The 14,628-nt window shown below is 35.1% G+C and overlaps 1 protein-coding gene across 1 annotated transcript; it reads right to left on the reverse strand.

Moving 5' to 3' along the window:
* Positions 1 to 2,834: 2,834 nt before the first annotated feature.
* Positions 2,835 to 13,874, reverse strand: spata18 (spermatogenesis associated 18). Its single transcript, XM_051875149.1, has 12 exons — positions 13,385 to 13,874; positions 12,143 to 12,248; positions 11,912 to 12,027; positions 11,643 to 11,761; positions 10,976 to 11,071; positions 9,948 to 10,082; positions 9,633 to 9,864; positions 9,296 to 9,454; positions 8,329 to 8,504; positions 7,976 to 8,099; positions 7,701 to 7,766; positions 2,835 to 5,732 (listed from the first exon to the last, which is right to left on the reverse strand). The coding sequence occupies exons 1-12, from the start codon at positions 13,469 to 13,471 to the stop codon at positions 5,676 to 5,678; spliced, it is 1,473 nt and encodes a 490-aa protein (XP_051731109.1). The 5' UTR covers positions 13,472 to 13,874; the 3' UTR covers positions 2,835 to 5,675.
* Between the last annotated feature and the right edge of the window lie 754 nt (positions 13,875 to 14,628).

A 14,628-nucleotide genomic window follows, 5' to 3' on the forward strand; every position in this document is an offset into this window, starting at 1 on the left:
AATCGATCCACACAAGCCAGATGTGAGAGGATGATATGAATTCTGCCTCACTGAACCACACTTACTGGACTTCAGTTTCCTTTTATTTTAAAATAATAAAATGTTTTTAATAATTTATTATAAATATCATAAAACCTTTTGGCAGTCTGATTCTTTCGGTCTACTTTTTATGTACTCAGAAATATATTAAAATTGCATTGGTAACACTTAACAATAAGGTTCATTAGTTAAACATTAGTTAATGTATTAACTAACATGAACTAACCATGAGCAATGCATTTGTTACTGTATTTACTAATCTTCGTTTATGTTAGTTAATGAAAATACAGTTGTTCATTGTTTGTTCATGTTAGTTCACAGTGCATTAACTAATGTTAACAAGATTTTAAAATGTATTAGTAAATGTTGAAATTAACATTAACAAAGATAAATGCTGTATAAGTGCAGTTCATTATTATATAATATTGATTTATAAAGAAAACTTACAAGTATACTTGCAGTAGGCCTATACAACTATTAAACTAGTAGTTTACTGAGAGTATACTTCAAAGTGTACTTAAATTTACTACAATTATTTAACTAAACTTTTAGTATACCTATAAGATCATATAGTTGCAATACAGATGAAAAACATAGTTGTGTACTCAAAGTTTACTACTCTTACACTTAAAGTACTCTAAAAATGGGCCAATTTATTCCCAAAGTAGTATTGAAATAGTATGCTTACAAGTATAGTACTAGTACATTGATTTACTATACATTGACTTACTATATAAAGTATACTTAAAAAATATACTTAATAAAAAGTATACTTAATAAAATGAACTTGGAATATACTTATATTTCTGTAAGGGTTAGTGAAACTTAAAATGTTAATTTAGTACTACACATGTTAATTTCAATTTAACTAAAATGTTGACTAAGCTAACATCATATTAATTTTACAATTAGCTGCTAGCTAGCAATAGCACTTGCATGTGCTAATTTAACTAACAAGAGACTATCACTTAATGCATGATGTAGTCTACAAAAACTGCACATTTCTCCCTATATTAATCTCAAAAACAGAAAATAACTCTTAATTTCAACATTTATTCTCTTATGCAGCCTGACATGCTGGGAACTAGAACTCTGCTGCACTTATTCAGATTAAGTTCAACTTATATAATCAGTTATTGAGTTCACTTAACTTTTTTCTATTAAGTACAATGAACTTTCAGTTATCTTTGAGTGAAATAAACTCATTTCATCTTTATCCATACTATACTCCAGTAGAATGCTAGTATGCTATTTCAGACATACACTACATGGTCTGTAAAATCATTGCTTGAACCTAAAAGTGATTTTCTTGAGGTTAGATTGATAATGATGGACTATTTTTACTATCTGCAGTAAACCCGTTCTGTGCCGTTACTCACCCTGAAGTGTTACTGCATCAGTCTTCATGCTATTCTCTTTCTCTCCTGGCAAAAGCCCAAGAGATGTTGCCAAGCTTGACCGAACAATTCTGCTCATTAGCATGTGGCGATTTCCTGGTGTTAATTAGCAGTTGTGAACAATGATTCCACACTACTGCTGGCATCACCATCAAGACTTAATGAACTCAAGAAAGCAGGCAATGAAAGCTGTCCAGCATTCTGAAACAAAACACTGCAATCAGCTACAATCTATTAGTGTGCAGTGTTTAAAAGCAACACCACATGTAGAGAAACTAGAAGATATTATTCAAAAGATTTATGCTGTTTATCTTCCTTGAAGTCTCCTGCTCTCTCTGTCATTATTAGTCAGTTTGAGGATGAGCCTCTAATTCAATTACACACTCTCATACACATTCATCTGCCTTGGACTTGGAGACTCAAGGAAAAGCCTCAAACTTTCATTCCCTCTCCACCCTTCTATTTCTTGTTCTTTTACTTTACAGAGCACACAACCTATTATTTATCATAATTCTGAGACTATTTCAGTCTCATTCTATAAACTTGACTCCCAAGGTTCATGCAGCGTTTCTCAGCCTTAAGGCAAGATCTCCACCTAGTGGTTTAAACTGATTTACTATAACCCATATTGTTCCAAGTGCTTTATTTAAACCAGTGCATCAACACTATAACACCAAACTAACCCAGTCTTTTTGTTAAACAAATAAGATATTTATTGAAAACACAATTTATATACCATAAAGGTATCAGTGTTATTTTATGACCAGTTGCAGAAATCCAAAGGATTCACTTGGGTTTTCCCTTGCTATTTTTATATTTAAAATCTTCCAGTGTTTATCCAAACCAGTAATACTTTGAATGATGAAGAGCGTTTTAGTACTGCTCTTTATGCATGCAGGAATTCTAACCTTGGTCAGCTGGAGGTCTCAGATCTCAGTCTGCTTTAATGCAACCAGAGAAACAGAGGAGAGTCCAGGCAGCTTACTGAGCTCAAAATAACTCCAGGTATTTCTAGGACACTGAGCAAAATACAGAATGCTTATTTCAGGAAAATGGTAAGTAGCCCCTGAGTATTCATGCTGCGCCATGCCCATATTACATGGTCCCTGCTTTATAATTTGTTGGTAAGACTTGGCCTTGCAGTCATTCTGCAATTATATTGCTCACCGTTCTCTCATTCTGTCTTACCCTATAACAGCAGGAGGTTATCCAATGCCATAGCAACTATAATGCAGCTTTTATTTGCAGTCAGCAAACGGATGTGCAGCGTGTCTTGGTAGCTTGAACTACTGTTTTTGTGTGTGTGTGTGTGTGTGTGTGTGTGTGTGTGTGTGTGTGTGTGTGTGTGTGTGTGTGTGTGTCTCAATGAATCCACTCTCATGTAACCACATATGGCCTTTATTTATTTTACTCCATGGCTCCACTCTTGAAAATTTCCTGTTTTTTTTATTTTTCCTCTTCCTCTATTTATATTACAGTTGAAAATACTTGTTGTGTTTATGTTGTGCTGTCCATCTTTAAATTACTACCAGTATTATTGCCAGTGTTATTGCAGAAATGCACAACCAGTCATGATTCATTTATTATCTGAAAAAAAAAGTCCAATAACAGAGGGTTACAGAGAATTATTTGGATGGTTATCTCAACAAAGGTGATCTGCTTGTAAAATAAAACAGCTTTTATTTCAGTGATGTTAATGTTAACTAAAACTAAAACTATAACTGAAATAAATCTGAAATTAAAAAAAAAAAAAAAAAAAAAATAGGCTATAATTATTACATGGAAAAACTCTAGTTGATCTGGCAACTAACTGAAATAAAATATAAGTACTAAAATTAAAAAAAAAAAACTGAAATGAAAATAAATTAAAGCTAAATAGAAATGTTAAAAAATAAAATGTAAAAATAAAAGCTAATTAAGTAAAGTATTAATAAATACTTTAATAGTATATAAATAATACTAAAATAACAGTTTTTATTAGGATACTAATATGGCTGGAGTCTCTGTGATTGTACATTATTTTTAAACTGATTTTCCAAAAGAACTATTCATTTAGGCCTACTTGTAAAACCCTTTGTAATTATGGAGAGTGAGTCCAGAACCAAAACACGTGCTGAATTCAGAAACACATACTCTTTTCTGCTAGAGAAAGATATAGTAAAAGTAGTACGATTAGTTTACTGGTATGCGGTTCGTATTCAGCAGCTTTCATATGTCTGTGTCCTCCTCAGTTTAGTATGATGTGAGTGACCTCTAGTGGTGACATGTGGAAGAGGGTACAGACAGAATAATGTGTTTGAACTACAGTAGGTGTCCTTTGTGCTCACATTATAATGACGTCATTCATAACGTATCTTTCATGTTGACTTCCATTATATAATCCATTATTACTCAAGGAAAACTAAGTAATATTTCATTAACGGTTGAGTCATTTTTGAACTCTCAGACAAATTATTTTACTGTATGAAAATAACTAAATTTTCACTTAAATAATAAGCTTAAGCCATAAGTTAAAGGTCTGGTTCCTGATGATTCACTCTCACACCTTTTTTGTTTGTTAAAACAAATTTAATAAATGATTTGAGATAACAGAAAAAAAGTACTTTACTTGATACAGACCTCATAAACATGAGACAATTAGCAGAATAAACTGAGCACCTTAAAACTATGAAATTGAGGTTTTGAACAGTTTAGAATTCCACAAATTCAAAACACTGCAGGCCATTCTTCAGTATTGAAGTAAAACTTTAGCACCAACATTAGGAAATAATAATTAAATTGACATTTACACTGGCCTTAAAGTGGAAATGCATTCAATAGTCTGTAAAATAAATTATTTTAGAGTCTACAGATTATGTACTAGAAGAAACAAATTAATGACAGTTCAGTAGAAACACTTCACGAACAGCACTTAAGAGTGATACAGTTATCATTACAAAAGAGCCAATTAATTTTCTTAAAAGTGCTGGTGTGCAGGTGTGACCTAGAAGACAACAGATTTTCTCTTTGATCCTAATTCCTACTGTAGAGATAAAAATCCAAATCACATAAATATATGAAAACATACAAAAAATTAGAAAGAATAGCACCTTAGAGGACTTGTCCAGTTATCACAGACAAACAGAGCACCTTAACAAGTATATTTTGTTTCAAACACTACTGTTCAAAAGTTTAGTATCTGTAATTTTTCTAAAATGTTTTTGAAAGAAGTCTCTTATGCTCACCAAGGCTGCATCCATGTGATAAAATACAGTAAAAACAGTAATATTGTCAAACTAAAATACAATTTTAAACAACTGTCTATTATAACTGTATTTTAAAAGGTAATTTATTCCTGTGATTTTTCAGCATCATTACTCCAGTCTTCAGTGTCACATGATCTTTCAGAAATCATTCTAATATGCTGATTTGCTGCTCAAGAAACATTTCTTATCATTATCAATGTTAAAAACAGTTGAGCTGCTTAATATTTTTGTGGAAACTAATACATTTTTTTAATGATTCTTTGATAAATGGAAAGTTCAAAAGAACATTTATTTAAAACAGAAATCTTTTTTTAAATTATAAATGTCTTCACTGTCACTTTTGATCAATTTACTGCATCCTTGCTGAATAAAAATATTCATTAAAAAAATCATACTGACCACAAATTTTTGAACGTGTAATGTGCAATGGTCCTATTAGACTCAGTGAGTAAAATGTTAACATTTAGAGAGCTGTTTTTTTTTAAAAATCATTATAATCAAAGTCCCTTTAAGGCAAGTCTGCAGTGACACAATGTCTTGACCACCTCGCGATTGGCTCTTTTATTTAGAAGGCGGGACTTGTTCCGCCATATTGCACGTTGCACTTTCTCCCATTCATAGTAATAAGAGTGCACTGTCTTTCTATATATAATGTCTTTGTTATAATGTATATGCATAGTGCTGATCTAATACAATTAAGGTTTAACTGGCTAATCATATTGGGCCACTAGCTGTCAAGTGCAATCCACTCAGGAAATGTTAGTGTGGAGGTTTTTTTCTTGTAAATAGTGCTTTCTGTTTAAACATGACAAATGACTCCATTCTTCATAAGTATTGAGTCATTTGTAAAGGTAATTGTTTTCCACTTTAGTGTCTAGTTCATCCCACACATAGAAAAGATTACGTTAAAGCTGAAAAAAATATTTTTATGTTTTGATTATTCTGCTTTTGTTTGGTCCTGTATCCAGTGTGAAGGGAGGTCAGGTATCAAACTTTAAAGTCGACTACTTGAGAGACGTCCAGGGGAAGGGCTTCGACTACGACTGGGCATCTGACAGATAGACAGATAAATCACTCACAAAGCAGCTGGCAAAATCCTCTTATTAAAAAGCAGAAATATTATAGAAATCCACAGAGAAGAATGGAAGAATTTGTACTAACCCTCAGACTCAGTGAGGAAGCATGTGCAAGAGAGATATGAAGAAAACTTAATTCTTAAACTAATATGAATTGTGGACCACATACTACATTTTGGACCATATTGTTTTCCTTGTTTACTTTTGGGAATGTTAAAGAAATAGTTCACAATTCTGTCATCATTTACTTGAATTCTAAGCCTGTATGATTTACTTTGTTCTGAGAATTCAAAAGAAGTAGCAGAATGTCTGAGCTGTTCTCTTTCAAACAATGAAACTGCATGAGTACCAGGGGTTGTCAAGCTTCAAAGAGCAAAAACGCACCATAAAAGTACTACAAAAATGGTTCATATACACTCACCGGCCACTTTATTAGGTACACCTGTTCAACTGCTCATTAAAGCAAATATCTAATCAGGCAATCACATGGCAGCAACTCAATGCATTTAGGTATGTAGACATGAGCTGCGTCCGAATGACTCTGTAGGCATTTGCAAACAAAGGTACCTCATGAAACTGATTTAGGAAGGGGTTCTGAAACAGCAAAATAGATTAAAGTTTTGGTGATAACTAAGAAAATATTTAATTACTAGTAATTTCTATGGTAATTTCTCACTAAAAATTATATCAAAAGTAAAAAACGTTGGACAAAAACGTACATTTACACACAAACTGATATAGTTGTTGGTGCTAGACGGGCTGGTCTGGGTATTTCAGAAAATGCTGATCTACTGGGATTTTCACGCACAACCATCTCTAGGGTTTACAGAGAATGGACTGAAAAAGAGAAAATATCAAGTGAGCAGCAGTTCTGTGGGTGAAAATGCCTTGTTGATGCCAGAGGTCAGAGGAGATTGTCCAGACTGGTTTGAGATGATAGAAAGGCAACATTAACTCAAATAACCACTCGTTACAACGAGGTCTGCAGAAGAGCATCTCTGAACACACAACACATCGAACCTTGAAACAGATGGTCGACAGCAGCACATCAGCTAAGAACAGGAAACTGAAGCTACAATTAACACAGGCTCACCAAAATTGGACAATAGACGATTGGAAAAATGTTGCCTGGTCTGATGAGTCTTAATCTCTGCTGCGACATTCAGAAGGTAGAGTCCGAATTTAGCGTAAAAGACATGAAAGCAAGGATCCATCCTGCTTTATATCAATGGTTCAGGCTGGTGGTGGTGGCACACTTTGGGCCCCTTAGTAGCATCGATTAAACGCCATTTGTCCATCCCTTTATGACCACAGTGTAACTAACCATCTTCTGATGGCTTGTTCCAGCAGGACAACATGCCATGTCACAAAGCTTAAATCATCTCAAACTGGTTTCTTGAACAAGACAATGAGTTCACTAAGATCAAATGGCCTCCACAGTCACCAGATCTCAATCCAATAGAGCACCTTTGGGATGTGGTGGAATGGGAGATTCGCATCATGGATGTGCAGCCGACAAATCTGCATGATGCTATAGTGTCAATATGGGACAAAATCTCTGAGGAATGTTTCCAGCACCTTGTTGAATCTATGCCATGAAGATTTAAGGTAGTTCTGAAGGCAAAAGGGGGTCCAACACGGTACTAGAAAGGTGTACCAAATAAAGTGGCCGGTAAGTGTAATTTGTGCACTATATTTCAACTCTTCTGAAGCCATATGATAGCTTTGTGTGAGGAACAGACTGACTTAAATCATTATTCACTGAAAATCTTTTTTGAAAGTTGATAGAAAACCGCAGCTTAGACATTCTGCTATAAATAACTCCTTCTGTGTTCCACAGAAGAAAGAAAATCATACAGGTTTCAAACATGTGGGTGAGAAATTATGATAGAATTTCAAATTTTAGGTGAACTGGAAGACTCAAATGTTCAGTAGAAACTCACAAATGTGCGGCTGGGGCTTCCTGAACGAGAGCGAACAGGACTGGAACTACGACTCCTGCTTCTCCACTAGAGAAAAACATGTAAATCCACACACACTTATATATATATTCTTAATATTTAATAATTCTTTAACAATAACGCATAAAATGACTAAAAAGTATTAACAAAAATATCCACAAAAACTTTTCTTCCTCTACTTTTCTATGCAGTACGAGTATGTCATGACTAGTATGAATGCTATATTGATTGATTTTCTCCAAATGGCCTCCACATACCAGAGCTCCTCTCCTAGTGACCGCCTCTCCCTTCAGTATGACAGTGTCTCCCTCCAACAGTGCAGGCCACACGTGATACGCCACCAGTGGAGCGGTGAACTCCGAGTCAAAACTGCGCCTGTACCTGAGAGGAAGAGAAAGTGTGACAGGTAAGTCACTGGTTTACATGTGTGTTTGTGTGTGTTTCTCAATATGTTTTGTTTTCTTCTCATGAAGCATTGGTAAAAAATCTCAGTGTAACATACATCTTAAATTTTTAAGACACTGTGAGTTCAACTTTTAAAGATGCATCTCAAGACCCTTGAGACGTGCTGTGTATGTGCGAGTGTGTCTGATTTATGAGCTCCACTCACTTAACATCACTGTAGAGTTCACCATCTGAGCTGAAGGCCAGGTCCAGGGGTGGGTCCAGAGTTTGCATGGCAAAAGCTATTCGACATGCTTCCCTAATGAAGCTGCTGATCAGAACAAAGTCCACCTCCGGAGGGAAAGAGATGCGTGGGTTTACGTTCATTGTGTTGATCACATCCTAAATAGTTGGAAATTGAACAATTACATTTATATGTTATTTAACAACAGTAAAGAAAATTACATTAAAATGTACACAGCAGTGTTGTTTTTATTAATTGAAATAAAGCTGAAATAAAATAAAATAATAATATGAGATGAAAAAAAAAACTTGCAATTAAAAAATAGAAATGTTGCTATTGCAGCTAACTTAAGTTGAAGTTCTAAAATTACTGGAATTAAAACTGAAATAGAAATATTTTTAAAATGACAAAATATGAAAAATACTAAAATAATTACTCAAAATATACAGAGAGGATTTCTGGGGGTAAAAGTTAAAAAGAAAAAGAGAAAAGTCATTTCTGACTTATGAAAGTGATAAGAAAATATAAAAAAAAACTTTTGTGTGTTTGTTTATTAGGAATTTCAGGGTTGCTATACTTAAGGCCTTTAAAACTTTAAAATTAGCTATAACGCTAATTTTATTATCATTATAGTTATCGCCACACCAGTGGACGATATTGTTCTGTTTATTCTAAGCATGTGCTTGTCTGCCACTTTAAATGCTCAAGCTCATTACAGCAGGATTGATTCTGATTGGCTGTCAATGTATTTATCATTCATCAACTGGATAAAATTGTTCTGAAAGTGATTCCAACTATATTGTTTCTCTGTGCCGTTATCGTTATAGCTGTGGACTTTGCTATTCTTTAATATTGAGAATGATTTTTAGAACTATATCTTTATAGTTATTGTCCTTTGTGTGATGGGCCTTTAATCACAAAAAGTGTTTGCACACATGGTCAAACGTACATTAACGCTGGTCTGCACATCATACAGATCCAGATTTCTCACAATGTAATCCACCACTGCATCCTCCAGACTCTCAGGACCAATATGAGTAGAGGAAAGTGTCTTCCTCACACGTGCTTTAAACTGCCGATAGGCCAGCTTAGCAGCCTGAAATGATTCCTGTTGGACAATACAGATTATTAATTACAATACAGCATCTTCCCTGCTGTATAATATAATTAAGTAACTGATATGTTCGTTAATACATTCTATGGCTTTATAAGGGACCCTAACATTATTACTAGCCTACATTAGCAGTTATTGCACGATAGTAATGGATAACCAGAGCTATTCTTACCACAACAGCAATGAAAAGGATCCTCTGGACTGTTTCCAGGTCGTCAATGTATCTGCGCAGGAGACTTTGGGAGTCCAGTCTCTCTGTGGCATACAGGTCTGAGAAACGCGAGACCAGCCGTGCATGCCGAGAGGAACTAGTGAGCTGGGCGCGTGTAGGAGACTCGCCCCTCACAGGGCTAACCGAGCGACTCCGCCTTGGAAGAGGACTAGGTGAACGGCTCCTGACCAATCTGGAGGTGAGTTAAAAGAGTAAGTAAGGCTTACTTAAGTCTCATTTGCACTAAGCAACAAGGTGTTTTCATGTCAACTGTACCTTTCCTGTAGAACAGCTTTTTCAGTGGTGAGGAATGAGACCTCATCTCGTAGGATTCTGATCTGCCTCTCATAGTCATCAAGTACATCCAGCTTTTTCTTATACAGATCAACCTGATCTTGAGCAACTCGCAGCCTGACACAATTACATTATTTAAAGAGTTAGTTCACCCCAAAATGAAAATTCTGTCATTAATTACTCACCCTCACGTCATTCCAAACCCGTAAGATCTTCGTTCATCTTCAGAACACAAATTAAGATATTTTTGATGAAATCCGAGAGCTCTCTGACCCTTCCATAGACAGCAATTTAATTACCACTTTCAAGGCCCAGAAAGGTAGTAAAGACATCATTAAAATAGTCCATATGACTATTGTGAATAACGACATTATTCAACAATATCTTCTCTTCTGTGTTATTCTCATACGCTGTTTACGTTGTAGCACTTCCAGATTCTGCATCAGAAGGCATGCGTCATGCTGCTCACGTTTACAGCGTCGGCCAATACTGAACCAGCATTCTGAAATAGAACCTAAATAGAACAGCGTAGGAGAATAACAGGAGAGAGATGAAATTGTTGAATAAACTAGTTATTTTTTGTTTTGTTTTTGCGCACAAAAAGTATTCTCATCGCTTCATAAAATTAAGGTTGAACCACTGTAGTCACTGTAGGACAATTTTAACGATGTCTTTATTACCATTCTGGGCCTTGAAAGTGGTAATTAAATTGCTGTCTATGAAGGGGTCAGAGCTCTCGGATTTCATCAAAAAATATCTTAATTTGTGTTCTGAAGATGAACGAAGGTCTTACGGGTGTGGAACAACATGAGGGTGAGTAATAAATGACAGAATTTCATATTTGGGTGAACTAACCCTTTAACATAATATGAATAATGAATTCTCTATCATTTCACCTTCTAGTACACAACTGGCCACTCAGCAGTCATACAGCTCATACAACTGTCTAAATGTTAAATACACCAAGATATAAATAGAAATTTCAGTAAAGTTCACCAACTCTGACTCACTCTGCCTTTAGATGTAGTATTTCATCCTCTGTGGCCAACAGGGTGGTTGCAGATTTATTCTTTGTGGAATCCAGTTCAATCTGGGTGTCAGCAAGCCTGGAAACAAAAAACAACACAATAAATTATTTTTTATTTATTTGTATGAAGTGTAAAATGTAACAATTCAACCTTTTTGTACTATGATGTATTGAGTATTAAGATAAATGAATAGAATTTTGTGTAAAGGATAATTATGAAATTACTACACACAGAAATGTACCCTCATAATGTTCCAAACTTGTATGCTATTTTTTCCCAGTGGAAATAAAGGATTTTTAAAGAAACTTCCACAAAATTAGTCTATTAACTAAATTATGATGAAGGAGAAGTAGCAACAGATCTTTCCTTCTGTATTGTGACGTACATCCGACTGTCACGGATCATTGGAATAGATAAAAATGTAGGGTGAGGACAAGCTTGTAGTGTATTGTGGAAGGGCAAGGTTTAAGTGCACTAAATGATTAGAGAAGTCTAGCATACATCACCAGAGAGAGGTCTTGTTTTTGCTTAATTAGACATTACAAGGTAAAAAAAAAAAACTGATGAATCATTCACAATAAGATCTATAACTTTCATTCCAGTGCCAGCTTTAATCTAGTTTAGACTTGTTACTAGAATTGATACTGACTCCTGTTTAACTGAATCCAACTCTATACGTGTAGAACACAGCCGGTCTTCTATTGTCTGCATGTCGCTCTCATGAGCTGAGGACAGTTCACGAATCTTCCGATCTTTCTCCACAGATTCCTGATCGGCACATACAAAAGTATATATCACCGAGTTACACATACAAATGGGCAAGTATATAGTGAGTCAGGATCATTATTTAACTCATGAAACATGACATGTGGAACAATTTTAAAGACCGCAATAGAGGATTCTGGATGTCCAGCTGACCTGAATGAGGCTAAGGCTGGTATCCGCGGAGACAGACGAAGCTGCAATGGTGAAGCAAGAGCCAAGCCATGGTAAAAGGCGAGATTTTAGTGTGTCAACCCCTGAATAATGTCCCCCTGAAGAAGAACGAGGACAGAGAATCTGCTTGAACATTACTGTTATTAATACAGCTGAATGAGACTAAATATTGTACATAAATACTGAGCAAATAGGAGCAAATCTGTTTGTTACCCTCTTGTGCTGTATGGTTGAGTATGGTGAACAATTGACCCTGAATTTTAGAGGTGAGCTCCACCAGCTCACAGCACCTATTCAGGTTCTGGTCACAAGAGAACACCTAAGAGAAGTATGACCAAAGGATGTTATGAGATAAGACATATCTAGGTAGTATATGCAACATCATAACAGTGAGAAGTAAAGCAGCACCAGTCCTCTGGAAATGCCCCTGAACTGTCTGCAACAATGTGCTGAATCAGATATTGCACTCCTCAGTTCTTACAATGCAAACATGGTTTTGAAATATTTTTTAAGGTAAAAAAGAAGATATTTTTAACCCATTTAACTTAACTTTAACTTATTTTTAACTTACAAATGACAACATAATGGATTTCTACATGTTGCACCTGATTTTGAACGTTTGTCACACTGATTTTAGCATAGTAAAAGTAAAATATTAGATGGTAAAAGATTGTCAAACTACTACATTTCTCTTTTTCCAAAATTTTGAGACACCAAATAGAATTTTTTGACGCGCAAAAATATCTAAATTGCTTTAATTCGGGAACTAAAAAAAAAGAATCACTTCTTAAGACATTCCTTATTAATTCCGTATTTTTGAAGAATAACTTGATAGATGAGAACACTAACCCATAAACGTGTGGTTCGAATAATCTATAATTCCTATAATTTGAGAGGACTATACTGTAAATTTCACTACACAATGCATGAAAAAAAGCAAAATCTCCTATAAAGTCTCCCATTCATAAACACAAGCCTGTCGGGAGCGCGCACGTTTCCTCTCAGCCTATCAGAACTACCCAGGAATGGAGTCGCCGTTGTCCTGACAACGAGCGTCCATAGAAACCAAACTTTGCTGCAAAAGCAATGCAATAAAGCAGCACATATTGCTCATGTCTGTTGCTACATAAGCACAATGCAGGGCACCCTTGTGTGCACATAAATTAAGGATGTTAGGCTACTGCTCCTGACTCTATGACCGTCTAACAACTGAAAGTTGCTGTGCATATTGAGTTATGCTAAACCCCATCCACAAAGCAGATACATTTAAAATTGTTTATGCAATTGTTGCAAACAGAATCCAGTCAGAATATCAAATATTACAATCTGGTATCAGTGACTCCTGAATTTGTGTGATATCACACACATAAATACCTAAACAATTTAAGTCTATTGTAAAAAAAACTCTAGGGTTTGGTCACAGACTAAGTGCAGTTTGAAGTAACGATGACTTACATGGTAGTCTTTGTACCAAGCTTCCAGTTTGTCCTGCAAAACACTGTACGGAGATGAGTTCACCAGTCTTCGTAAAGTGTCAGCCATCGCTGCAGATCTGCTTCTGTAATCCTGCTTGCTTCAGGACGTCCCAGTGCACTTAATCCAGCAGCGCGGGTGCGCGCTTTGTATTTATACTGCTAGTAAAAGCCCACCATTCACACAATTGACTTTCACCGAAACCATGGACGCGCTTTTAGTTGTAGCAACGGTTTGCTAGACATCTCAGTTTGAGGAAATATAGCTGTATAAGCACAATGTGGACAGCCCGAACCCTATGAGCTGTTTTTTTTTTTGTTTTGTTTTTAACACGGCCTCTTATTATGTTACTCGGTGTCTCGTGAAGATGCAGCTCAGTTCTCACTGATGAAATCTCACACTGTTAAGTGGGTGTCAGATGTCAAGTGCAGGAAGATCTTTATTTACATTCTCTTACAGGTGTAATGCCTTAATTGATTTTCCGTCATTTAACTTTATACCACGTGACACATAATACATGCCATTGAACTGATCACAAATTAAATAAAAAGAAAATATTTTAAACAATACATTGCAGCTATTGCTAAAATTGAGTTATCCAGCAACTGTGACCTAAGTTGGGGTAACACACAAAACACTAAAACAAACAAGCATACGTTTATGTAAAATAATAATAAATTAAAATGCAAAATAAAACACCTCAATGTACACACGACGACTTTTAATTTAAAAAATTAAAAGTGACTTTTATAAACCAATGCTTATCTTTACTACATAATTTTAACAATATTTTACGGTAGGCCTAAAAGTATTTTCTGTAAATTAAGGTAATTCATACTTTCAAAAAATACATATATTGTCTTTTAAAATATAATAGGTTATAATTTTTACTCTAAAATGTTTACTGTAGTTTGTTTATTTTTTAATATTTATTAAATTAATAAAACGGGGGGGGGGGGGGGGATGAATAAAAGTAAAGACATAATAGAAAAGTTATTATAACAGACGTTTCTTTCTATTTTGATTTTTAATGATGTGTTCTATCTAGCATGAACGGAGGAAAATGTCTTTATTTGTACTCTCCTTATACGGCGTCTGTCTGAGATTCACAACTGGCCCTTTATAGCGGAGGAACAAACCATCTAACATAACAGTTCATACTCCCTTAAAAGTAACCCATTCCTTCTTCAACGTTGGTCTATATTTCTGTAATTTAATTTTTCAGG

Source organism: Ctenopharyngodon idella, chromosome 20, assembly GCF_019924925.1.
Source record: "Ctenopharyngodon idella isolate HZGC_01 chromosome 20, HZGC01, whole genome shotgun sequence".
Taxonomy (NCBI): Eukaryota; Metazoa; Chordata; class Actinopteri; order Cypriniformes; family Xenocyprididae; genus Ctenopharyngodon; species Ctenopharyngodon idella.